At 42.1% G+C, this 27,298-nt stretch overlaps 1 protein-coding gene across 4 annotated transcripts; it reads left to right on the top strand.

Annotated features, from left to right (window-relative positions):
* The first annotated feature begins 2,342 nt into the window (after positions 1-2,342).
* LOC138954964 (phospholipase A and acyltransferase 3-like) lies at positions 2,343-17,579 on the top strand. 4 transcript variants are annotated; one of them, XM_070326701.1, is made up of 5 exons: positions 2,343-2,363; positions 3,729-3,766; positions 5,313-5,382; positions 15,439-15,619; positions 16,976-17,579. In XM_070326701.1, exons 2-5 carry the CDS (start codon positions 3,764-3,766, stop codon positions 17,202-17,204), a joined length of 483 nt encoding a protein of 160 aa, XP_070182802.1. In that variant the 5' UTR covers positions 2,343-2,363; positions 3,729-3,763; the 3' UTR covers positions 17,205-17,579. The 4 variants fall into 4 exon arrangements, with proteins under 4 accessions (XP_070182802.1, XP_070182800.1, XP_070182803.1 ...); XM_070326699.1 differs by lacking the exon at positions 2,343-2,363 and adding an exon at positions 2,426-2,547; XM_070326702.1 differs by lacking the exon at positions 2,343-2,363 and adding an exon at positions 2,936-2,959.
* Positions 17,580-27,298: the final 9,719 nt, after the last annotated feature.

Genomic DNA, 27,298 nt, shown 5'->3' with positions numbered 1-27,298 from the left:
TATTGCATTTCAGCTTGGTGGCTTAAAAACTAATGACTGAGTTTGGTCATTAAAAATCGGAAACTTGTAATTAAAATTATTTTTTATTAAACGATCTAAAAACAATTTCATCTTATTCTTCGTCATTTTCTGATTCCAAAAACATATACATATATGTTATATTTGGATTAAAAACAAGCTCTGAAAATTAAAAATATAAAAATTATGATCAAAATTAAATTTCCGAAATCGATTTAAAAACTATTTCATCTTATTTCTTGTCGGTTCCTGATTCCAAAAACATATAGATATGATATGTTTGGATTAAAAACACGCTCAGAAAGTTAAAACGAAGAGAGGTACAGTAAAGCGTGCTATGAAGCACAGCGCAACCGCTACCGCGCCAAACAGGCTCGTCACTTTCACTGCCTTTTGCACTTGCGGCAGACTACGTTCAGTTTCATTCTGTGAGTTCCACAGCTTGACTAAATGTAGTAATTTCGCCTTACGCGACTTGTTCTTGTCTTATCTACGGTTAGATTTATAACTTCTTGGAAGAGGTTATGTTGAATTAAGCATTTTGGAAGAATCTACATACTTGTGCTACGCTGCGATACTTCTCGGCTTGAATGCACCCAACAAAACGAGAAACTTGAAGTTAGTGACTACCTTGCATAGTCTTTCTATGGAAGTAGTGGTCCAGTGAACGATACCTTCCGCCTGTGCTCTGAGCAGACGTGAAGATGGTGAAAGGGAGAACAGTCATGACAGTAAAACTTAATCTCAAATTGAAAGAGTGACTTCCCAGTGATGTGGACATGAGTGTTCGAACTGAACAATTCAAATTTATCGTTTGGCAACTCGTGTCTGTTTAAGTATAGGAAACGTTGAATCATGCAACCGTACAAAATGATCGGTCTGTCAATGACGGCACTAGATAACTATTTTGTTGAAAAATAATCAGCTCATTGTTAATACCAGTAATTCTGATATTTCACATGAAAAATGGCCTACCTGCTGATAGCGTGGCCGCACATATTCCCAAGAACAATAAAACTATGCTCGACATTCCTGCGAAAATGTTGCGGGGGAAAAAAACAACAACCTTCTTTTTTCTTCTTGGGTGAAAGAAGTTGATACACAAATGACGTAAAAGGAATCTATTCATTCATTACGTCATTGCTGGTTATAATAATTTTTCACGTCAGAACAGGAGCGTGTTTATTCTGCATGTTTATGATCGTCAACTCAAAACATGTCATCAAAGATAGATCTATGTGTGTTCAAGAAAGATACTAAATCTTTGCACACAATAAAGCATTCAAGCTGCAAAAGGTTTCGAGAGAGAGAGAGAGGGAGGGAGAGAGAGCGAGAGAGAGTGAGAGAGAGAGACAGAGAGAGACAGAGAGAGAGACAGAGAGAGAGACAGAGAGAGAGAAAATTGAATTGAATTGAACTTTATTTATTCAGTATTTATTCATTTATTCGAGAGAGAGAGAGAGAGAGAGAGAGAGAGAGAGAGAGAGAGGGGGGGAGGAAGGGAGAGAGAGGGAGGGAGGGAGAGAGAGAGAGAGAGAGAGGGAGGGAGAGAGAGAGAGAGAGGGGGGAGACGGAGAGAGGGAGAGAGAGAGACTAGAGAGAGCGAGAATAGAGAGAGAGCGAGAATAGCGAGAGAGCGACAAAGACAGAGAGAGACAGAGAGAGATAGAGACAGAGAGACAGACAGAGAGAGAGACAGAGAGAGAGAGAACTGAATTGAATTGCATTGAAATTTAATTTTCGATGGTGACAGAATAAGCAATGCTAACATGCTTATTTCAGAGACAGAGAAAGAGAGAAAGAGAAAGACTGAGAAAGAGACAGAGAGAGAGAGAGAGAGAGAGAGAGAGAGAGAGAGAGAGAGAGAGAGAGAGATAGAGAGAGAGAGAGAGAGCATGACATTATATCAAGCCTCAAAAACGTCTGCACACGAAGCACCCACTAACACACACACACACACACACACACCCTCGCCGCACTCACTCACACACACACTTGCACTCACACACACACTTGCACTCACACACACACACACAACACACACACACACACTCGCACTCACTCACACACACACACACACACACACACACACACACGCACTCACACACACACATACACACACACACACACACACACACGCGCGCGCGCGCGCGCACGCGACCAACGGCGGAGAGCGACACTGAGACACACCATCAGACGTTACACACACTCACAGACACAGAACCATAACTATGGACAACTAATACCGTCCCGGAACTATCTACCACTTAAAAGCCGTAGACTGACATTAAATGTGTTTGAATACGATAAACACAGAAGAATGTGCAACGATAGCCCGCTAATGCGTGAGTAGGCTTCTTGAATAGTTGTAGAAATTTTCGATGTAATTATATCCAGGGCTACTAAATATAGGCCTATCCCGACATTTGGCTCCGAGTCAAACTGAGGTGTAGGCCTAATCACTTCTTCTTGTCGTTCGCTGGGGGTGTAATCACTAAAGCGAAACGTTCCAGATCCTCATTGAAAAGGGTAGGCGTTGTTGTTGTTGATGTTGTTGTTGATGTTGTTGTTGTTGACGTTATTTTTGTTGTTGTTGTTGTTGTTGTTGTAATTGTTGCCATTGTGTGCGTGTGTTTTTGTGCATGTGTATCAGTGTGCCAGCCTGCTTGCCGTTGAAGGGTGGTTTTGCTGTGTTTGTCACTGTGTGTGAGTGTCTGTGTGTGTGTGTGTGTGTGTGTGTCAGTGTGTGTGTGTGTGTGTGTGTGTAAGGGGGGGGGTTCGGATGACTTGTCTGTTTACCATCCTCGTGTTTGTTTTGTTATTCTACGGGACTTTTTGTGTGCCTGCTTCTGTAAGTGTGTTCGTCATCAAATGGTGGATCTTCCTGACAACGTGAAACAATGCCGATCGATCTAATCATTGATTGAGAACACAAAACGGCGTAAGCTCACACATGGTCTATTCACAATCAAAGAAACTGTTGTTTCCATCAGCTTGTGTCAGCATTACAAACAAGAGGCGAAGCCTTCAAGGCTCACGTAAGAAATCGACAAACAGTAACACAAACTCAATCACTCCGTCACACATACACACACACACACACACACACACACACACAGTAAGCATAGGTGAAACTGTGCAAGAAAGCGAGACCCTGGATCTGCCAAGTAGTCTCGGCCCGCTCACAATAACAATGACCGAGACTTTCAGTAATTCCTTTGCGTGACGTCTAACCCTCTTACGTCATAATGTGACGTCTTCAAATAGTTTCTATCACACACGTCAAACACTTTTGACCGAGACTGACGTAATCCATAGACTCGGAAATGTTAAAGTTTCTATCACACACACACACACACACACACACACACACGCACGCACAGACAGACAAAGTTTATCATCGCATAGGCTACACTTACGTGAGCCAAAAATGCAAATGTCTTATTCACACCCGACAGAACATGATGTACATGAATATCTGAAGGTAAATGGATGGTGTTCTTTTTAACTTGGTTTTCAATTTCAGCCTATCAACTTTTGTGCAGGCTACTACTACATTTAAACAGTGAGATGCGTCGAAAGCAATTTTCCATTTCTATGTCATCATTTGATGTTCAATTGATTCAGTATTTTGTTAAATGTTATTGTTACACTATTGCTCGTGAAATTTGCTCATTAAAAAAACAACTTTGGTTTTGCTTTTGTTTCAGACCCCGTACGTCTCCTGAAATAGTTTACATCGAACATGGTAAGTTTCACGCAGATGTTTGCTTCCAACTGGTTTGAAAATGACAGTGAAATAGTCATACATTGTTAAAGGCACAGTAAGCCTCCCGTAAACCACCACTGCGCTCCTTGAGCCTCTACATACAGTGCAAGCATACTTCCATTTGAACGCTCACCGAACGGGAACATCCTGGCTGATTTCTGTCGAGAGTGAGACATTTTCAAAGAATTTATGTTCGTTGACTATCCGAACGGACAATCAGGCGCCTCGTTTTGGTGCTAGACCGAACTTTTAAAATCTAAATAATAAATTGACAGCTTGTTACACAAAAATTCTTAAATCATAAAAGAATTATTTTTTTCATCAAGACAAGATCAGTTAGTTAGTTAGTTTGTTTGTTTGTTTGTTTGTTTGCTTAACGCCCAGCCGACCACGAAGGGCCATATCAGGGCGGTGCTGCTTTGACATTTAACGTGCGCCACACACAAGACAGAAGTCGCAGCACAGGCTTCATGTCTCACCCAGTCACATTATTCTGACACCGGACCAACCAGTCCTAGCACTAACCCCATAATGCCAGACGCCAGGCGGAGCAGCCACTAGATTGCCAATTTTAAAGTCTTAGGTATGACCCGGCCGGGGTTCGAACCCACGACCTCCCGGTCAAGGGGCGGACGCCTTACCACTAGGCCAACCGTGCCGGTCAGTTAGTTAGTTAGTTAGTTAGTTAGTTAGTTAGTTGTTGCTTTTTGGGTCCAGCAGACCATATAGGCCAGATCAGGACCCCAGACAAGATCAGTACAATTCGAAGTTTTGAAAAAAGAAAAGCCCGGAAACATGTCACGCAAAACGTCTTTCTCGTAGCAGACGACGGTTCTGCATAACGCCAGTTCCTCTGAACGGCAAACCGCCACCGCTCTAGTTCATGTGACTCGCAGCCGTTTGTTGCGTTTTAGATTCAGAGGTACACAATAACGTGCTATTGCAGATAAGCTTACAGCGAGTCGCATTGAAATCACAAACTGACGACTAAATTGTGAAAAAAGGAAACTGGATCACACGGGTTCACGATGGCTCAGGGGTAAGATAAACCACACAAAAATAAATTCTTTGAAAATTGCTCGCTCTTTACGGAGGGCACCTAGGATGTTCTCAAACGGTGAGTGTTTAAATGAAAGGGTGTTTGTACTGTGTGTAAAAGCCTGACAGTGTCTGTGATGGTTTACGGGAGGCTGACTGTGCCTTTAATTTATTCGTTCTATTTATAATTGGTTCATATAAAATGTTAGTTAGTGTGTGTATGTGTGTGTGTGTGTGTGTGTGTGTGTGTGTGTGTGTGTGTGTGTGTGTGTGTGTGTGTGCATGTGTGTGTGTGTGTGTGTGTGTATGTTTGTGTACGTGCGTGTGTGTGTGTGCGTTGGGGTAGTGGTGGTGGTAGGGGAAGAAGAGAAATATACAACACTTTTTTGAGTCTTGTTCGGAGTGGCGTTCTGTGTTCAGTTTGAACAACACGGCCAACAAGTTCAAATTAATTCTGTCCCTCATTTATTTTATTTTGTTTGGGCAGGTGACTCCAAAGAAAGGGGACATAATTCGCTTCCAACGCAAGGGTTACAGCCATTTTGCAATTTACATAGGTAGGACTGTATTTCCTGTCTAATGTTTCTATTGCTCTACATTGCCGTAAACTTTCTCTGCCTCTGTGTCTGTCTTTTTGTCTATTTGTCTGTCTGTCTGGCTGGCTGTCTGTCTGTCTGTATGTCTCTCCTCTCTCTCTCTCTCTCTCTTTCTCTTTCTCTCTCTCTCTCTCTCTCTCTCTCTCTCTCTCTCTCCCTCGCACTTCCCTCCATCCCTGCACACACACACACACACACACACACACACACACACACACACACACACACACACACACACACACATACTCGGACGCATGCATGAACGCACATATATCACACTAGAGGAATACCCGGCTTCGCCGGGGTGAATCGCGAGACAGAGACAGACAGCGTGGCGGTTCATCACAATCACCTCTGCAGGCGAAGTCCTGTCAAACGGGATTGAGAATTTTAGAGCTTATTTCTTAGCCCTATATTATCTGTTGTGGCTTCTCAAATGCCAGAACATACAAACAGACAAAAGCCGCTAGACCCCATCACAAACAGAACTCTTCAATCCACAGGTTTTTGCCCACACACACACACACAAACACACACACAGAGAAGCCGTATATATATATATGTATATCTATATCTATAAATATATAGAGATAGGTGAGAGTGTATTTTTCGCGTGGCTATAAATTGATTCGACCTTTTCACTTTGACAGTAAGAACATCTTACGGGTGCAAGGGAAGCGTTCTGGACAGCGCAGTGACATTCTAAAAATAGTAACTCAGAAACGGGAATTTGGGGTGAAGGGCGCGAGACAGAGAGGGTTGCGGTTCACCACAATCACCTTTGAAGGCGAAGTCCTGTCAAACGGGATTGAGAATTTTAGAGCTTATTTCTTAGCCCTATATTATCTGCTGTGGCTTCTCACATGCCAGGACATACAGACAGACAAAAGCCGCTAGACCACATCACAAACAGAACTCTACAATACACAGGTTTTTGCCCACACACACAAACACACACACACACAGAGAAGCCGTATATATATATGCATAACTGTATCTATAAATATATAGAGATAGGTGAGAGTGTATTTTTCGCGTGGCTATAAATTGATTCGACCTTTTCACTTTGACAGTAAGAACAACTTACGGGTGCAAGGGAAGCGTTGTGGACAGCGCAGTGGACAGCGCAGTGACATTCTAAAAATAGTAGTAACTTACAACTGAACGGGAAAGCCACACGAAGGAAGGGAGATAAACGCCAAACACTGGAGAAGATAAGGAAGAGTTACTTATAATGGTGAAATGAACACAAAAACCAAAATCAGTTCAGCGCTGCGCGCTGAGAGCACGTGTTGAAATATCTCATCGATGATATTGTGTCCGGTAGCGTGTCTCTCTGGCTGAATACGGTGTCCAAATTTGAAAAAGATCCACCGAGAACTTTGGCGTTGTGATGTGGTGTAGCGGCTATGGTGTGTCGGTATGGGGGCCCGGGTAGCTGAGGTGGAACCAAAATAGCTGAGGTGGAACCAAAATCGGTTCAGCGCTGCGCGCTGAGAGCACGTGTTGAAATATCTCATCGATGAGGTTGTGTCCGGGGTCTCTCTGAATAAGCCCACCAAATTTGAAGCAGATCCATCGAGAACTTTGGCCGTGCATGGCGAATACACAAATACACAAACACACAAATACACAGACACACAGACACACAGACACAAGTCGTATATATATATAGAAGGAGGTCAACAAAGTCGTTCGTGTAGACAGCTCGTCATATAATGTCTACCAACGGAACCAACAACCTCCCAAGTCTAAACCGCACCCAGTCATCTTCTCCCCCACCCGGTTCACATACCCCCCTCAGGAAATGTCTCTCCAGAGGACCAGTCCTGAAGCTGCCGGACCTCAGCAAACCGTTAGTTGCAGTGAGGACGGATGCCAGTGGCACAGGCATCGGAGGAGTCTTGTTACGGGTGCATGACGGGATACAGCATCCAACAGCGTTTGCCAGCAGGAAACTACTCCCACGAGAGACACGCTACAGTACAATCGAGAGAGAGTGCTTAGCCATCGTCTGGACACTGACCAAGTTCCAGCGATACCTTTGGGGGCAGGAATTTCACCTGGAGACAGACCACAGACCACTCAAGTACATCACGTCGTCGTCGTACAAGAACGCGAGGATCATGCGCTGGTCACTGTCACTAATTCCGGTTCACCATCAAGAGTCTGCCGGGAGACGACAACATCTTCGCTGACATTCTGTCACGATCAGGTTCGGATCAACAGATTCCTTACGCACCTTAGCAGATTGTAGGAGGCCTGAGAAAAGAATTAGACATTCTTTTTTTCAGGGGGGGGGGGGGGGGGGGGGGACGTGTGAAGGAAATCAAACGGCTAACAACTGAGTCAGGCCGAGTTAGCATTTGCATCCTTCGTCCCGTCCCCACCCTCCCCCTCCTTCTCCGGCTCCCCCCTCACGTGCTTTCAGCCTGTCACTCAAAACCACGTCAAGCGACTCATCACCAAGACGGCCATCAAGACCTGCGAGCTAGACCCCCTGCCAGGCTTCCTCTTCACCAAGTGTCTGGACAAGCTCCTGCCGTCTATCACAGATATCATCAACATCTCCTTGGCCACAGGCGTCGTTCCCGACTGCTTCAAGTCTGCCGTTGTCCGCCCACTCATCAAGAAGCCCGGCCTTGACGTCAACGAGTTGAAGAACTACCGTCCTGTGTCCAACCTGCCCTTCCTCTCCAAGCTTCTGGAGCGTATCATCCTGGAGCAGTTGAGCGCCCACCTCTCTCGGAACTCGCTGATGCCAGTGTACCAGTCAGCGTACCGCCCTCACCACAGCACCGAGACGGCACTCCTGCGAATCACCACGGACCTCCTGAACGCAACAGATAGCGGTCTCGTCTCTGCCCTTGTGCTGCTGGACCTTTCCGCGGCCTTCGACACGATCGACCACCAGCTACTCGTCGATCGCCTCAGTTCCACGTTCGGCATTCACGACACCGCCCTCTCTTGGTTCCGGAACTACCTCCAGAACCGCTCTCAGACTGTCACCACTGATTCGTTCTCTTCTCAGCCTGTCCCTGTCCGCTTCGGCGTCCCACAAGGGTCTGTCATCGGCCCTGTCCTTTTCACCCTGTACACCCAACCCCTCTCCCTGGTCATCGAACGCCACGGCTTGAACTACAACTCCTTTGCCGATGACACGCAGCTCCAGAACACCGCCAAGCCGGAGGACGTTGACCATCTCCTGACATCAAGAACTGGATGACTGAGAACAAGTTGAAGCTGAACAGTGAGAAGACGGAGGCCCTTCTCGTTAGAACACGACAGAAGATTGCTTCCCTCACTGTGACCGACCTCCAGCTGGATGACGCGACTGTTCCATTCTCCCCTGCTGTCAAGAGCCTTGGCGTCTTTCTCGACTCCACTCTCTCCATGCAGACACACAGTCATCTCCTTCATCATCAAGACCTGCTTTTTCCACCTACGACGCATCGCCTCCATCCGTCGCTACCTCACCCATGACGCCTGTGTCAAGCTGGTTGTCTTCCTCATCTTCAGTCGTCTGGACTACTGCAACTCCATTCTGGCTGGCCTCCCCGCCTCATCCATTCATGGCCTAACAACGAGTCCAGAACGCTGCTGCCAGGCTGACGTTGAGGAAGACGAAGCGAGACCACATCACCCCCCTACTTCGCTCCTTGCACTGGCTCCCTGTCAACACCCGAATCTCCTACAAACTGTCCCCTCTGGTCTACAAGTGTCTCAACGACTCTGCTCCCGAGTACCTTCAATCCTCCCTGGACCTGTACACCCAGCCCTCCGACCGCCCCCCTTCGTTCTGCTGCTGACCCACTCCGCATTCACATCCCTCGCTCGAAACTCGCATCTGCTGGTCAGCGTGCATTTCCCTCCGCGGGCCCCTCCGTCTGGAACTCCCTGCCGCTTGAGCTTCGCCAGAGCCCCTCTCTTGACGCGTTCAACACGGGGGATAACCGGTCAAATGCCGAACAGAAGCCGAATGCCGCTCATGACACGTGTGAAGGCAAGTTTTGTCTGTTTTCTAGGTATTGTTTGATTTATGTCGGGATTTAAGGTAAGCTACTGATTCAGCGATGACTAAATTTGTTTCTCGATGCATAAAAAGTCAGGGAGCGATTGATATTTGCCCGTAAATATCCTTCAAAGCTGAAAATGTCCGCGATCGAGCACCGGAAATGGCTGTTCGATGGGTTTTGCAAGTAGAAATGTGCTTTATTTCACCAAATCAGCTCGTATTTGGTGTGGGTACGGGATTCTAGAGGACGAAGGAGTCATAAGAGGTGCTAAGAAGTGCTATTTGGGAGTAGAATAAATCTTCCGAGACAGTAGACAAGAGAAGGTCATATTTGAGAGGGAAGCGCGTAGGCCGATTGTCTTTCCGACAAGCGAATGATACAGCAGATTAATCATTCGTTTTGACCAGAAACCTAGTCTCTAGTTTTTATGAATGAGTTTTTTAATTAAAACAATCACGAGAACTCTCTCGCTTAGCCTAATGGCTGTTCGATGGGTTTCGCAAGTAGAAATGTGCTTTATTTCACCAAATCAGCTCGTATTTGACATCGGTTTGGTATATATATATATATTTTCTAATCCTACCGCGAACTGGATAGCAGACGCGGCACGACTGTTGCACCACACTTTGAAGGGGATATAGCTCAGTTGGTAGCGCGCTGGATTTGTATTCAGTTGGCCGCTGTCAGCGTGAGTTCGATCCCAGGTTCGGCGGAAATTTATTTCAGAGTCAACTTTGTGTGCAGACTCTCTTCGGTGTCCGAACCCTCCCCCCGTGTACACTACATTGGGTGTGCACGTTAAAGATCCCACGATTGACAAAAGGGTCTTTCCTGGCAAAAATTGCTTAGGCACAGTTAATAATTGTCTACCTATACCCGTGTGACTTGGAATAATAGGCCGTGAAAGGTAAATACGCGCCGAAATGGCTGCAATTACTGGCCGTATACAATTTCATCTCACACGGCATCACTGCAGAGCGCCTAGAACTGTACCCACGGAATATGCGCGATATAAGCCTCATTGATTGATTGATTGAAGTAATCCCACACTTTGAAGTAAATTACTTCAAAGTGTGGGGATGTGCCCCACACTTTGAAGTAAACCCATTTTTTACTTCAAAGTGTGGGGGGATCTTCCCACACTTTGAAGTAAACTCAGTTTTTACTTCAAAGTGTGGGGGGATCTTCCCACACTTTGAAGTAACTTACTTCAAAGCGTGGGACTTTTGCATCGCCTGTTTGAGCCTGATGATTTTGTCAAAAAAAATGGCAAAGTCTTTTGGATGAGTGAACAGAAAAAGTGAGCGAGCCAAGAAACATAGGGATGTTTGTTATCAGGCTTTAAAGGCATATGTACTCGATGACTATACACGCTAATTGCTTTACCAACAGCTGGAGACATGCTAAATTAAGTTCCCTGCAAAATATTGTGGTCTAGGACCCCTTCAATGTTGAGATATGTTAATTTTCATTTTGATCTGGATCGTCCTATTTATAGATTTGGCAACACATGTAACGTTGATGCAAGGGAGCTAACACCGCGGCTTTGTTGACATCCTCACTTTTTCAGAGGCTAGAACAAGCTGTAATGCATGTATTATGGTCCGCGCATGGTGACATATAGTCATTATATGGTCTTATGGTGCGTTTGACATCGATTATGGGCAAACTACACTTTGTAAACACGGGAGCGCGTACATATGCCTTTAAGCAATGTCCCATTGTTGAGTATGACGAAAACTCGTGGTGACGATTTTAAAACATGTTGGGTCACGCATGGTCCAACCTTACATGGTCCAACCTTACATGGTCCAACCTTACATGGTCCAATCTTACATGGTCCAACCTTACATGGTCCAATCGTGCATGGTCCAATCTTACATGGTCCAATCTTACATGGTCCAACCTTACATGGTCCAATCTTACATGGTCCAACCTTGCATGGTCCAACCTTGCTAGGTCCAATCTTACATGGTCCAATCTTACATGGTCCAACCTTACATGGTCCAATCTTACATGGTCCAACCTTGCATGGTCCAACCTTGCATGGTCCAACCTTACATGGACAACCTTACATGGTCCATCCTTACATGGTCTAACCTTACCATGTCCAACCTTACATGGTCCAATCTTACATGGTCCAACCTTACATGGTCCAATCTTACATGGTCCAATATTACATGGTCCAACCTTACATGGTCCAACCTTACATGGTGCAACCTTACATGGTCCAACCTTACATGGTCCAATCTTACATGGTCCAATCTTACATGGTCCAATCTTACATGGTCCAATAATATATATGGACCATGTAAGATTGGACCATGTAAGGTTGGACCATGTAATGTTGGACCATGTAAGGTTGGACCATGTAAGATTGGACCATGCGTGACCCAACATGTTTTAAAATCGTCACCACGAGTTTTCGTCACACTCAACAATGGGACATTGCTTAAAGCCATATGTACTCGATGACTATACACGCTAATTGCTTTACCCACAGCTGGAGACATGCTAAATTAAGTTCCCTGCAAGATATTGTGGTCTAGGACCCCTTAAATGTTGAGATATTTGAATTTTTATTTTGATCTAGATCGTCCTATTTATAGATTTGCCAACAGAGGTAGCGTTGACGCAAGGGAAATAACTCCGCGTCTTTGTTGACATCCTCACTTTTTCAGAGGCTAGAACAAGCTGTAATGCATGAATATGGTCCGCGCATGGCGACATATCGTCATTACATGGTCTTATGGTGCGTTTGACATCGATTATGGGCAAACTACACTTTGTAAACACGGGAGCGCGTACATATGCCTTTAAAGCCTGATAACAAACATCACTATGAGTCTATGTTTCTTGGCTCGCTCACTTTTTCTGTTCACTCATCCAAAAGACTGCCATTTGTGACCCTCCACCACGGAATGAGTCGCATGTCACCTTTGCATGATTTTCATATTTTTACATTTTCCTAAAGAGTTTGTTATGCTCTATCCAGTGGTGAAAACCGTTTTAGAAAAGAGCGGAAACTGTTTGAGTTATACGCCTGTGACTAAGGTGACCCTCACACTGTTACCATACACTCTCCGGACTTATATCAAGCCTAGCGCAGAACCGCGCGAGGTGACATGCGACTCATTTCGTGGTGGAGGGTCACATTTTTTTGACAAAATCATCAGGCTCAAACAGGCAATGCAAAAGTCCCACGCTTTGAAGTAAGTTACTTCAAAGTGTGGGAAGATCCCCCCACACTTTGAAGTAAAAACTGAGTTTACTTCAACGTGTGGGAAGATCCCCCCACACTTTGAAGTAAAAAATGGGTTTACTTCAAAGTGTGGGGCACATCCCCACACTTTGAAGTAATTTACTTCAAAGTGTGGGATTACTTCAAAGTGTGGTGCAACAGTCGTGCCGCGTCTGCTATCCAGTTCGCGGTAGGATTAGAAAAAAAATATATATATATATACCAAACCGATGTCAAATACGAGCTGATTTGGTGAAATAAAGCACATTTCTACTTGCGAAACCCATCGAACAGCCATTAGGCTAAGCGAGAGAGTTCTCGTGATTGTTTTAATTAAAAAACTCATTCATAAAAACTAGAGACTAGGTTTCTGGTCAAAACGAATGATTAATCTGCTGTATCATTCGCTTGTCGGAAAGACAATCGGCCTACGCGCTCCTCTCTCAAATATGACCTTCTCTTGTCTACTGTCTCGGAAGATTTATTCTACTCCCAAATAGCACTTCTTTGCACCTCTTATGACTCCTTCGTCCTCTAGAATCCCGTACCCATACCAAATACGAGCTGATTTGGTGAAATAAAGCACATTTCTACTTGCAAAACCCATCGAGCAGCCATTTCCGGTGCTCGATCGCGGACATTTTCAGCTTTGAAGGATATTTACGGGCAAATATCAATCGCTCCCTGACTTTTTATGCATCGAGAAACACATTTAGTCATCGCTGAATCAGTAGCTTACCTTAAATCCCGACATAAATCAAACAATACCTAGAAAACAGACAAAACTTGCCTTCACACGTGTCATGAGCGGCATTCGGCTTCTGTTCGGCATTTGACCGGTTATCCCCCGTGGTTCAAGAGTAGGTTGAAGACTCAGTTCTTCCCGTAGCTGGCTGCGACTTTCATGTTCGACGTGATGTGTTGTGCCCCAAAAGACATTCTTGTGCTGTGCTCTGTGAGAGGTGTTTTCTTTGTGCTTAATATTATTTTGTTTGGACCTAGCTATTGATGTGTACATTGTTGTTAAACAGTTGTTTGTTGTATGTTTATCAGGGTTTGCTAGTGTGTGATAGGGTTCGTGTCCGTCTGTAGATGTTAGTTTCTTTGTTAGTCCTGTGTTGACAACTCTTCGACAAGCGCTTAGAACTGTACCCACGGAATACGCGCTATATAAGCTTCATATTGATTGATTCACGAAAGCCAACGAGATACACGTGGAAAGTGTATTGCACGGAGTAAACGGAGCTCACAAACCAGCGAACAGTTAACTTCGTGAATCGTAGCTAGTTCACGGTGTGTCAACTGATTCCGTTCATCCACCGGATGTTTCCGTTCATCCGCAGGATGTTTCCGTTCATACAGCCTCATTTTCGTCACTTGCTTGGGGAAAAACGTTGTGGTAAGTCGTGTGGGCAGCGCGCTTGTGTGATATTGAAAGAATAAGGTAGGGAAATGGTTGGGCTATGTGTACGATAAGTACCAAGGTGCTAGTAATCCCCATGATAACACACGCGGGCCGAACGTGGCAAAATTGCCTGATTTGTTAACATTTTCTTGTTTTTCTCGCTCTGTTATCGAATCTGACCCCTGATTTGCACATGATCACCAAAACAATTGCCTGTAAGTATAATTAGTATTTAGTAACTAGATCAGACAGTTGCCGCAGTCTGGTCCAAATCCTAACTGTGAACTGTGACCGTATTTTTTCACTTACACACTAGCCGTGTATCGGTATTGTACTGTGGATATCGTGTGCCTAGCGCCTATGATTTCACGGACTGTGTGTGTGTTTTTTCTGTCTACCTCACGGGTAGCGATTTTTGATAGACTCCGGGTAAGATTATTGTGTTAGTTTGTGCACGGGATTGTCAAACCTGTCTTCAAACCTGTGAGGACACGGTTTTGAATCCATAACCCTGATATCTTTCTTTTCATGATTGTGTGTATATGTGTGTATGTATCATAACTGTATTTTTGATTTGACCCAATACAGTGGAGGGAACTTGTTGTTGTTTGTTCCTCAATGATAGCATAGTACGTTGCGCATACATTCATTCACACTTTCTGAGCGTGTTTTTAATCCAAACATATCATATCTATATGTTTTTGGAATCAGGAACCGACAAGGAATAAGATGAAATTGTTTTTAAGTCGATTTCGGAAATTTAATTTTGATCATAATTTTTATATTTTTAATTTTCAGAGCTTGTTTTTAATCCGAATATAACATATTTATATGTTTTTGGGATCAGAAAATGATGAAAAATAAGATGAACGTAAATTTGGATCGTTTTATAAAAAATAAAAAAAATGTAATTACAATTTTCAGATTTTTAATGACCAAAGTCATTTATTATTTTTTAAGCCACCAAGCTGAAATGCAATACCGTAGTCCGGCCTTCGTCGAAGATTGCTTTACAAAAATTTCAGTCAATTTAATTGAAAAATGAAAGTGTGACAGTGCCGCCTCAACTTTTACAAAAAGCCGGATATGACGTCATCAAAGACATTTATCGAAAAAATGAAAAGCACGTCTGGGGATATCATACCCAGGAACTCATGTAAAATGTTATAAAGATTGCTCCAGTAGTTTACTCTGAATCGCTCTACACACACACACAGACAGACAGAGACACACACATACCTCACGACCCTCGTCTCGATTCCCCCTCTATGTTAAAACATTAAATTTTAGTCAAAACTTGACTAAATGTGAAAAGAGGGGGGGGGGGGAGGGTTCACTGTGTACATTCTCTGTAGGTGACGGCAAAGTGATTCACAGAACCAGCCCCCCAGACAGTCTCAACGTTCAGTCTGCCTCTGCGACGGCAGTGGGTCAATCCAAAAATGCCGCTGCTATCATCAGAATAGATGACCTGAAGGATGTTGCCGGAGACGAATCTAAGGCCCACATCGCCAACAGTCTTGACGATCAAAAGAAGTGAGTAAAGACTTTTCTTGTTGTTGAGTGGGAAAATAACGCCTCAAATTAAAGAAGTCTACGGAGTTGGTTCGACAACGCTTTGGCATATAACTTTGGAAAAACAATAATTTCCATGCTGTTGTTGTTTTTAAATTTATCAAGTATTACTATATCATCACAATTGCTCGAAAATTTAAGTTACTTTCTCCCGCGTAAGCTGGAAATCTTGCAAGAACAAGAGTGACGCTGTACGTGTGAGTGCTTCACGTGTAGTCGGCCACTTGCACTGTGGCAGATTGACTCAAGGAACACAACTCAAGTGCTCTACCAGAGCACATCCTCCCCCTCCCCAATGATCGGTTTTTAAAGAAGAAAGCCAAAAAACCGTGGTAAAATGACAAGCCTTGGCTTGACTGTTCTGGCATCATTTTATTCACATCGTTAACAGCTACATGCATTAACAGGTAAATCAGATACACATGCCTTTTTTTTACCTGAAATCGACCTTCGACAAAAGAGTCTCGCAAGCATGTAAGGAAAGAAACTCTTACGTATAAATTTGTATCATTATCACAGGGAAGGTACTTTTCCACATCCTGTCTATCAGAATTCCCCAAAACACAAATGTAAGTGTAGCTGTCAATCGTGTGCCTGTGAGCATAGTCACAGCATGCTTTCTTTCTTTCTTTAATTGGTGTTTAACGTCGTTTTCAACCGTTCAAGGTTATATCGCGACGGAGGGAAGGGGGGAGATGGGATAGAGCCACTTGTCAATTGTTTCTTGTTCACAAAAGCACTAATCAAAAATTTGCTCCAGGGGCTTGCAATATATTACCTTACTGGGAGAATGCAAGTTTCCAGTACAAAGGACTTAACATTTCTTACATACTGCTTGACTAAAATCTTTACAAACATTGACTATTATTCTATACAAGAAACACTTAACAAGGGTTAAAGGAGAAACAGAATCCGCTAGTCGCCTCTTACGACATGCTGGGGAGCATCGGGTAAATTCTTTCTCGTCCCAACCAATATGGGACTCCCCCTAACCCGCGGGGGGCAGTCACAGCATGGAAGTTCAATTTCTTCTCCCAAAAAAAGTCACACCATCTCATTTCCAACTCAATTAAAGTTGGCCCTATTGTGAAAAATATGAACATAAAACTATGATCTTACAAGCTCACGACTAGACTAAGAGGTGTTCTATAAAAAAATTTAAAAAAATGATTTTTTAACAGAACATTGAACACACATGACAATTAAATTAAATCTTGCATGTTTCATAATCGGCTAATTATCAGTGAATGTTTTAGAGCCAAGAAGACTCCGTGAGTGCGCTATAATATTATACTCTAATGACACACTTTTTTGCAGGCCTTTCGACCCTGAAGAAATCGTGAAGCGAGCAAAGTCGAAGCTGGGAGAAAAGGGCTACAACCTGTTCTTCAAAAACTGCGAGCATTTCGTCATGTGGTGTCGCTACGGGATTGAAAAGAGCGAGCAGGTGGAACAGTTTGTGGACGCATTGATGAGAGGACCGCTATTTATCATTGATCAACTCGCCGAATACCAGAAAACCAGACGCGAGGTTGGATACTACTGATGGCTGTCGTTAAAGCCTCAAATTAATCTGGCGAAGTTGATTTCGCGAAACTGACTGCACGAAGCTTTAACACTGAATTTTCGATAAAAAAGACTTAGCAAAGTCGACTTCGGGCTTAATCAAGGACATCCCTTCAAGGCGGTCCTTAATAAACTTGGCCAAAACATTATTGCAACAAATGTCGCACCCAAATTAAAGCGTTAGTTCCCGTGTGATTTTATTAAAACGTTATCTGTCGGTTAAGGCCATTCACCTGACTATCAGGATCACCTTTTGGATTCAAGATTTCTTTAACAGGGATCACGTGACCGCCGCTTAAATAAGGGTACCCTCAAAATCGACCAGACAAAAACGGAAGGGCCCAATAAAAAATCGCAATAGGCAAAACTTTCCAACATTTACATACGAGAAGAAAGTCAAATCAGTTATATATCCTAAACAGGTTGAGCTGTTTAGCTATTGCTTGCATATTTTGTGTGCGCAGGTGTCGATCGCAAGAGCGGTAAAAAAAATGCGACATTTTGGGGCATTTTTAGGGTGTCACAACAAAAAGCGCTGTACTTGAGCAATGACTTGTTGGATTGCTTTGAAACTTTTAGAATAATAATTTACCAACATACTAGAGATACTTCGAGCAAAAATGTGGATTGTTACAGATACGTATTTGTTCAAATGTGACGCACTGTTTCGGAAAAAGTTGTTAAACTCGTCAAATGACTGTTCCCTAATGTCCAAATAATTCATGACTTTGCATGGTTTGATAGTTGTTTGCTTACTTGCCTGAATCTCCTTCTTTGATTTACACAATTATTACACATATTTTTTATTCGTGATCAGCGTTTAAGGAAACTCAATTTTTATAATTGTTGCACTTTTGTTTGTTTTTTATTTTGCAAACTTGTCTTGTCAGTTTTACCTGTACAGCTTTGAGCATACTGTTATTTTCTTCTTCTTTGTTATCATTTTTCTCAATAACATCATTCTAAAATGTTTGACTTCTGTGTGTTTACGTTTGTGTGTGTGTGTGTGTGTGGGGGGGTTATTACCATACGGGGAGATATTTTAAAAGGTGTTTACAGTATCCTTACAGAATAGCCTAGCATCAAGGTTTGAATATGAAGACTTCTGCAGTTTAAAATAAGACATTTCATTTTTTATTTCTTATTATTGTTTATTGTTTGACCAAAAACATAAGCGTGTTAGATCAAGGATTAAATATAACGTGCCAAATAAGAGTTTGTATAAGCTATTCACAGGGAGTTCGCTTTACTGTTTCAGTTCTAGCCAGACTTTAAATATGATATCATCCCTCCATTTGGCCAAATACCAAAAATCCACACCCTGACTGCTTGCTGTTGTCAGATGAACTTTGTAGTAGAATTAATGTCCGAGAAAGGACACAGTGACTTTTACCAACAATAATTCTTTACAAAAAAAACTGCACAGCGAGCATCTAGGCTGTTCATATGTGGTATGTGACCAAGTGGAGGGATGGCTTATTAATAACACGTACGGTAACGACTGGCCAGAACTGATACGGTGAAGCGAACAGTTTTCACGAGGCGGAGTGGGCCTATAATTAATGTACAGTTCATCCAACACGATAAAGTTAAAAAAGAAAAAAGTAATGAAATAGTTATTGCTTTGGATCTCAAAGTTTATCCCGCTATATTATCTTAGTTTGTGTTCCAATGGTTGTAATGTTTTGTGATGTGTTGCCATGTTTGTTATGTTATGTTGTACGTGCAGTCTAGTACGTTGTACTTTAATTGCTTGTGTCATGTTTTGCTCTACTGGTTGCTATATGAATACACTGTTTTGGAATAAAAAGTAGAAAACGCTATCTTTTGTCCGGGATCAGCTCGTTACTCCCCCGGCTCGTTACTCCCCCTTATGGTTAGGGTTAGGGTTAGGAATAGAAACAAGCCGGGGGAGTAACGAGCCGGGGGAGTAACGAAATGCTCCCTTTTGTCCAGGGCTGTGGCACGACAAATGTAAACATTTTACAGAGAAAAAACAACAACAATAACAATTTAAACAAGAGGCGAAGCCTTCAAGGCTCACGTAAGAAATAGACAAACAGTAACACAAACTCAATCACTCCGTCACACATACACACACACACACAGTAAGCATAGGTGACACTGTGCAAGAAAGCGAGACACTAGATCTGTCTGTCTGCATGTAGCCTACTTACAGGGACACGACTAAGAGTAATACCTAATATTCTGGACTCGCAACGAAATATACAAACAAATGACAATGAACAACGCTTCGACCTAATGGTCTTCAACAGGTTAAAAAAACAAAACAAAAAAACCAACAATACAAATATCAAAACGACTTATCAGAGAAGATGATGTCCTCCAAGCGCAAAAGAAGGGGGAAAGGGAGATAAATCAAAAAGAAAAATGAGCAATGAAAAATGAAACCAAAACGAGAGAGAGAGAGAGAGAAAGAGAGAGAGAGAGAGTGTCAACAATCTACGACACGACTGCCAACTAGTCTCGGCCCGCTCAAAAAACAATGACCGAGACTTTCAGTAATTCCTTCGCGTGACGTCTAACCCTCTTACGCCATAATGTGACGTCTTCAAATGACGAAATGTTAAAGTTTCTACCACAGACATACACACGCACACACACACGCACAAACGCACAGACAGACAAAGTTACGATCGCATAGGCTACACTTCGTGAGCCAAAAACTGAAAAAAAGAAGATGAAAACGAAAAACTAAAAAAGATACGAAGACGACGGAGAAGAAGAAAAGACAACAATAACAAATTCTAAACAAAACAAGAGGCAAAGCCTTCAAGGCTCACGTAAGAAATCGACAAACAGTAACACAAACTCAATCACTCCGTCACACATACACACACACACACACACACACACACACACACACACACAGTAAGCATAGGTGAAACTGTGCGCAAGAAAGCGAGACACTAGATCTGCCAACTAGTCTCGGCCCGCTCACAATAACAATGACCGAGACTTTCAGTAATTCCTTCGCGTGACGTCTAACCCTCTTACGTCATAATGTGACGTCTTCAAATGTTAAAGTTTCTATCACACACGTCAAACACTTTTGACCGAGACGTAATCTTCTTATGCGAGCTTTATCCATAGACTCGGAAATGTTAAAGTTTCTATCACACACACACACACACACACACACACACACACACACACACACACACACACACACGCACGCACAGACAGACAAAAGTTAGCATCGCATAGGCTACACTTACGTGAGCCAAAAACCAAAGTAGAAAAAAATTATTTAAAAAACACACATAAAAGCAAAACATAATAAACTAACAAAGTGCCGGGGGTGTCTTAACATATTATTCGTTAAATACACAGACAGCAACATTGAAGCAATTCTTGTTTTGCGACTATTTGTAATAAATCTAAACTGAACAGATAATGTAATGCAGCGTAATGTTCATTCTATATCTGGGGTCACTCAAACCTAATTGTAAGCAATCCTGGGTTTGGCAGTACTCGCTATTCCTCAGAAATACATACCTTATGAAATCATACCTGTTCGGTATGACTCATTGCGAAGGTATTCTTCAGGCTAAAAGTGGCCGACGCTTGATACTCAGAAAAAGTGCAGTAACAAACACACAAATAGCTTCCTGTTTCATAGTGCCCTTGCTACAAAATAATGTACTCAAACGTTTGCCGAGAATATGCAGATACAGACGGACAGAATATGCACGGGGGTTCAACCCCTTTTTTGGGATTCATTCAAATGTTGACTGAATGTTTTCCGGTAGACTGGGAATAGAGACGAAGGTTATGGTGTGTATATATATATATCCCATGACCTCCCTTCTTTGTCTCTGTTACTTCAGTATGGGTATATATGTTGTATTTTTATAGCTCAATAAATACATCATGGACTCAAAAAAATATATGATAGTGCAGATTCCGATTTGGGCGAAGAACTACTTTGCTCCCGACCTTTGACCTCGCGCCGAACAATGTGACACATTTGTATGAAGTTCCAAAATCGTATTGCACGGCTCAGAAAACCATATCAGTTGCACGCAAAAATGAATCTCAGAACTGATCTGATGTATGAGATGCAATAAGCAAACGTTTCTTTCATTATGAAAGCAATGCAGGTGGGAAAAAACGAACATTCAACTTACAAGATAACCAGATGCTAGCGAACCAAAACAAAAACACGAGTACCCTCCCCTTGCTTCGTTAGCAGACGACTTTTGAGAATCTGTCAGACCGTCCTTACCTGGCACGGTTGGGCTTCGCTATCATCAGCTGTTTCACGTGTTTTGCGAGCAAGTCTACTCTTTTGCCTGGCTCTGCAGTAAGTCCACATTGGCGATGAAGGTATCTAAGAACTTAACATGTGTGTATTTTTCCGTAATCCAGTCATATTCTTTCAAAATGCAATCAAGCGGCGGTGACAGACTTGGGTCCTGTTTTCCTCGCACCCATACCAGTTTAGGTTCATGCAAACACACTCGCAAAACATGTAGATACATTTCAAATAGGGAGCAAATGGTTAAATCTACATATGTGTTCCCTAAAATTTGCTTCTCTGTCAATAAGACTAATTGTATAATAATGCGTTCGAAAAAAACAACGTGGAATCGATTCTGAATCGAGTCGAGTAAGCCAAATGGGGGCCAAACCGGTTTCCCCGTTCCGCCGACCTGAAACGCAAAAGAATTGTGCGCTTCAACTAAATGGATTTCTATACGACTTCATTACTTTCTTGCAACTTATGAACCTTTACTTAAAGCTTTTAAACGGTCTGAAAGTAGTGTTACCGCGTACTTATAGATGCACTCATTCGTTTTATTTTTTCAGCGACGGTCACTTAGTTTAAGGTTGCAAAAAGGCCAAGTCTCGCTGAAAACACTGTTTCACACTCCACAGATCGCAACAGTGCCGCTAGTAGTCCACACTTTGTGTTTGATGGTAGAATGGGATATACAGATTACAACACTCGTGGTTTTTTATATGGCTTGTATTTCAGTCAAGACCCAGCGGGAATATCAATCGAGAGCCACTCGCCAAAGGCTCGTGTCTCCCGATGATATTCATCCGCTGGGTCTTGACTGAAATACAAGCCATATAAAAAACCACTCGTGTTGTAACCTATACATATATATATATATATATATATATATATATATATATATATATATATATATGTTACAGTCAAATCGGGAAATCAGGTATTTCACGAGAATGCCTGAAAGTTTAGGCATTCACGGTAAATACCTGGTTTGATCAGGCAAATCCGGAAATGACTGAAATTGTTTAGGCACTATCGGTGATTGACTGAAATAGGCTGCCAGGCATTATCGGAGAATGCCTACCGCTCACAATCTGTGTTTCTGGTGAGAGTCAGAAAGCATTTCAGCACAGAAGCCTACTATAAAACTTTGAATGGCTGGGGTCGTAAAAGGGGAAAAAACAAGTTGCGTAAGGCGAAAATACAACATTTAGTCAAGTAGCTGTCGAACTCACAGAATGAAACTGAACGCAATGCCATTTTTCAGCAAGACCGTATACTCGTAGCATCGTCAGTCCACCGCTCATGGCAAAGGCAGTGAAATTGACAAGAAGAGCGGGGTAGTAGTTGCGCTAAGAAAGATAGCACGCTTTTCTGTACCTCTCTTTGTTTTAACTTTCTGAGCGTGTTTTTAATCCAAACATATCATATCGATATGTTTTTGGAATCCGGAACCGACAAGAAATAAGATGAAAGTGTTTTTAAATTGATTTCGACAATTTAATTTTGATAATAATTTTTATATATTTAATTTTCAGAGCTTGTTTTTAATCCAAACATAACATATTTATATGTTTTTGGAATCAGAAAATGATGGAGAATAAGATGAACGTAAATTTGGATCGTTTTATAATTTTTTTTTTTTTTACAATTTTCAGATTTTTAATGACCAAAGTCATTAATTAATTTTTAAGCCACCAAGCTGAAATGCAATACCGAAGTCCGGGCTTCGTCGAAGATTACTTGACCAGAATTTCAACCAATTTGGTTGAAAAATGAGGGCGTGACAGTGCCGCCTCAACTTTCACGAAAAGCCGGATATGACGTCATCAAAGACATTTATCAAAAAAATGAAAAAAACGTTCGGGGATTTTATACCCAGGAACTCTCATGTCAAATTTCATAAAGATCGGTCCAGTAGTTTAGTCTGAATCGCTCTACACACACACACAGACAGACACACACACACACACACACGCACATACACCACGACCCTCGTCTCGATTCCCCCCTCTACGTTAAAACATTTAGTCAAAACTTGACTAAATGTAAAAAGACAATGTGCTATACGAGAAACTCACAATAAATTCGTGCTCAAGGCCGGCTATGTAAAAACAAACTCCAATCACTCCGAACTTTACGAGAAAATCACAATAAATTCGTACCCCCCGCGGGTTAGGGGGAGTCCCATATTGGTTGGGACTGGAAAGAATTTACCCGATGCTACCCAGCATGTCGTAAGAGGCGACTAACGGTTCTGTTTCTTCTCTTCTTTTGTCTTATTTCTGCCTTTCCAGTCCTTTCACCTATATTTCCTTCCAAGAAAACTCTCCCTACTATTCCCTGCAGTTTTCCAATTCTTTTCTTGTTGTCTTATTTCTACCTGACTGGATCCATCACCTTTATTTCACTTACCAAAAGTCTTCTTTTCCACATCCTTATTTCTCTGCACCCCGCATGTCGTATGAGGCGACTAACGGATTCTGTTTCTCCTTTTAGATAGATAGATAATTTATTGCCAAGTGTACAATACATGAATGAACATAAAAAATACACGAGGAAAGCAGCTTGCTGTGTGATAAAAACAAAAATAAATAGCATTCATACATCACTGGCGCATAGCATCATACATACATGGGTAAGACAATTTGGTATCACAGTAACTAATACATACACTATACAGACATGGTGAGAACTATGAAACTCTAAGAGCTATCGGAACCACAATAAAAGTACGCAGAATAAGATAGGATCCCCCCCCCCCCCCCCCCCACTATCAACTACTGTAAGAACTGAACATGTTCCATACTGATAAAATGTACCTTTAAAACAGCACATAAAAATAAACTTGTTGTTAAGTGGTTCTTGTATAGAATATAGTCAATGTTTGTAAAGATTTTAGTCAAGCAGTATGTAAGAAATGTTTAGTCCTTTGTACTGGAAACTTGCATTCTCCCAGTAAGGTCATATATTGTACTACGTTGCAAGCCCCTGGAGCAATTTTTTGATTAGGGCTTTTGTGAACAAGAAACACTTAACAAGTGGCTCTATCCCATCTCCCCCCCCCCCTTTCCCCTATCCCATCTCCCCGCTTTCCCTCGTCGCGATATAACCCTCGTGGTTGAAAACGACGTTAAACACCAAATAAAGAAAGACAATAAATTCGTGCTCGTAGTCTTACACACGCGATAGTGTTACACTCGCGGTAGTGACCTGCACCCGTAAAAAAACAAACTGCAATCACTCCGAACTCAGTGAAATGGGGAAAACGATGAATAGACAATGTGCTAAAAGAGAAATTCATGCTCAAGGCAGGCGAGGTAAAAACAGACAAGGTCTCAGAACAACCCGTTTTGCCTAACAGTCAGGCAAAACGGGAAATTTGCACAAGTAGTTTTTAGTCATTTCCTGATAGTGCCTAAAAAAATTCAGTCATTTCCGGAATTGCCTGATCAAACCAGGTATTTACCATGAATGCCTAAACTTTCAGACATTCTCGTGAAATACCTGATTTCCCGATTTGACTGTAACATATATATCTATATATATATATGTGTGTGTGTGTGTGTGTGTGTGTGTGTGTGTGTGTGTGTGTGTGTGTGTGTGTGTGTGTGTGTGTGTAACTTCTTCGAGATAAAATTCCCCACCTTATTTCTTCAATGACGTCATATCCGGTTTAAAGAGTGGAGGCAGCACTGTGGCTATCTTATTTTTCGAGCAAATTGATTGAAATTTGGTTAAACATTCGATGTACCAATCCAGACTATAGATTGCGTTTCAGCTTCGAGGTTTAATAGTTAATCAATTAATTTGCTATTTTACCATTTTTTTAATTATAAATGTGCTCATATCACACTCTGCAGGGGACTAGCTCTGGACGTTTACAGGTAGACATTTCTTACTGAATTACATCAATTTGATTCTTGTTAGATTCGGTCAATATTTGACTGATTCCGGTAGACAGGAATCGAGAAAGAGAGAGCAGAGGGGAATGTATCTTTGTTTGTCTGTGCTGTAGATCGAACCGCCTTCCACTCTCCCAACCCATTCAGCCTTAAGCGATAACAATGCTCGCTGACAATACAGCTTGTGCAGCTCGTGCACTTGTTGATACTTGACTGGAACCAATAAATAACCTTGCTTTCCTCAGAAATAACGATGTCTTTTTCAGAAGTGCATGACTAGTTGCAGACATTGAAGCAAAGTAGGTCGTTATCTGTTCATATGTGTAGATTCTTGTTCCTCAGAAAGTGCAAAACAAATAGTTGAAAAAAAAGTAACTTTTTTTCTTTCTTTCTTTGAAGTCGTCAACTGAAGCTTGCCAGATAGGCAAATGAGACTGAGTTTGTGTATGGTGTGTTATACAGTCAATCACGCCTAGAAATATTCTCAAAGACAATGGACATTATTGTGGAAATTAGTCACATTTATAGATATTACCCGTCCATATTCCATACATATATTGATTTTAAATAAGATTGTGTCTGTAAAGTGGAACCAACGACATGGACACCCCCCCCCCCCCCAATCAAATTCACAAAAGCAAGGTTATCTCGTTAACATCGTCAACAAATCAAAACAGAAAAAGTTTTGCATGTCACGGGAAAGAATTTTTTATTTAAAAACAAAAATAAGTTATCTTCATCTATCTGGTTTAACAATGACGTTAAGTGGTATCAAGGGGAATTTGGCAAGAGAAACATGGTAATGCGAGGTATAGAGTAAACCAAATTATGTGTTTCTTTATTTAATCTGCCTCGTATGTCGAAGGATCGACTTTTCTTTTTTAAATAAAAACAAGTCGCGTAAGGCGAAAATACAATATTTAGTCAAGTAGCTGTCGAACTCACAGAATGAAACGCAATGCCATTTTACTCGTAGCATCGTCAGGCCACCGCTCATGGCAAAGGCAGTGAAATTGACAAGAAGAGCGGGGTAGTAGTTGCGCTAAGAAGGATAGCACGCTTTTCTGTACCTCTCTTTGTTTTAACTTTCTGAGCGTGTTTTTAATCCAAACATATCATATCTATATGTTTTTGGAATCAGGAACCGACAAGGAATAAGATGAAAGTGTTTTTAAATTGATTTGGACAATTTAATTTTGATAATAATTTTTATATATTTAATTTTCAGAGCTTGTTTTTAATCCGCATATAACATATTTATATGTTTTTGGAATCAGCAAATGATGGAGAATAAGATAAACGTAAATTTGGATCGTTTTATAAATTTTTTTTTTTTTTACAATTTTCAGATTTTTAATGACCAAAGTCATTAATTAATTTTTAAGCCACCAAGCTGAAATGCAATACCGAACCCCGGGCTTCGTCGAAGATTACTTGACCAAAATTTCAACCAATTTGGTTGAAAAATGAGAGCGTGACAGTGCCGCCTCAACTTTCACGAAAAGCCGGATATGACGTCATCAAAGACATTTATCAAAAAAATGAAAAAAACGTATGGGGATATCAATCCCAGGAACTCTCATGTCAAATTTCATAAAGATCGGTCCAATAGTTTGGTCTGAATCGCTCTACACGCACGCACGCACACACGCACACACGCACACACATACACCACGACCCTCGTTTCGATTCCCCCTCGATGTTAAAATATTTAGTCAAAACTTGACTAAATATAAAAAGGAATGAAGGAAACAAAGAAACGTGCCGGCACAATTGTGATTGCGGACACTTTTAACCGACTTACATGATCACGTGAAAACCCAAGGCTTTGTATACCCCTAGATTACAACGTCTCCTTTACTCTTTTTCTCTCTCACCACCCACCCACCTCCCCCCGTCCCCTCC

Source organism: Littorina saxatilis, unplaced genomic scaffold, assembly GCF_037325665.1.
Source record: "Littorina saxatilis isolate snail1 unplaced genomic scaffold, US_GU_Lsax_2.0 scaffold_579, whole genome shotgun sequence".
Taxonomy (NCBI): Eukaryota; Metazoa; Mollusca; class Gastropoda; order Littorinimorpha; family Littorinidae; genus Littorina; species Littorina saxatilis.
Note: the sequence above shows the minus strand (reverse complement) of the source record. Positions and strands in the feature narration are given on the sequence as shown.

What these genes read in the sequence shown, in the direction of transcription:
- LOC138954964 (XM_070326701.1), top strand. An exon ending in CCATTTTGCAATTTACATAG is followed by an intron (nt 5,383 to 15,438) that starts GTAGGACTGTAT and finishes CATTCTCTGTAG; the next exon opens with GTGACGGCAAAGTGATTCAC. An exon ending in AGTCTTGACGATCAAAAGAA is followed by an intron (nt 15,620 to 16,975) that starts GTGAGTAAAGAC and finishes ACTTTTTTGCAG; the next exon opens with GCCTTTCGACCCTGAAGAAA.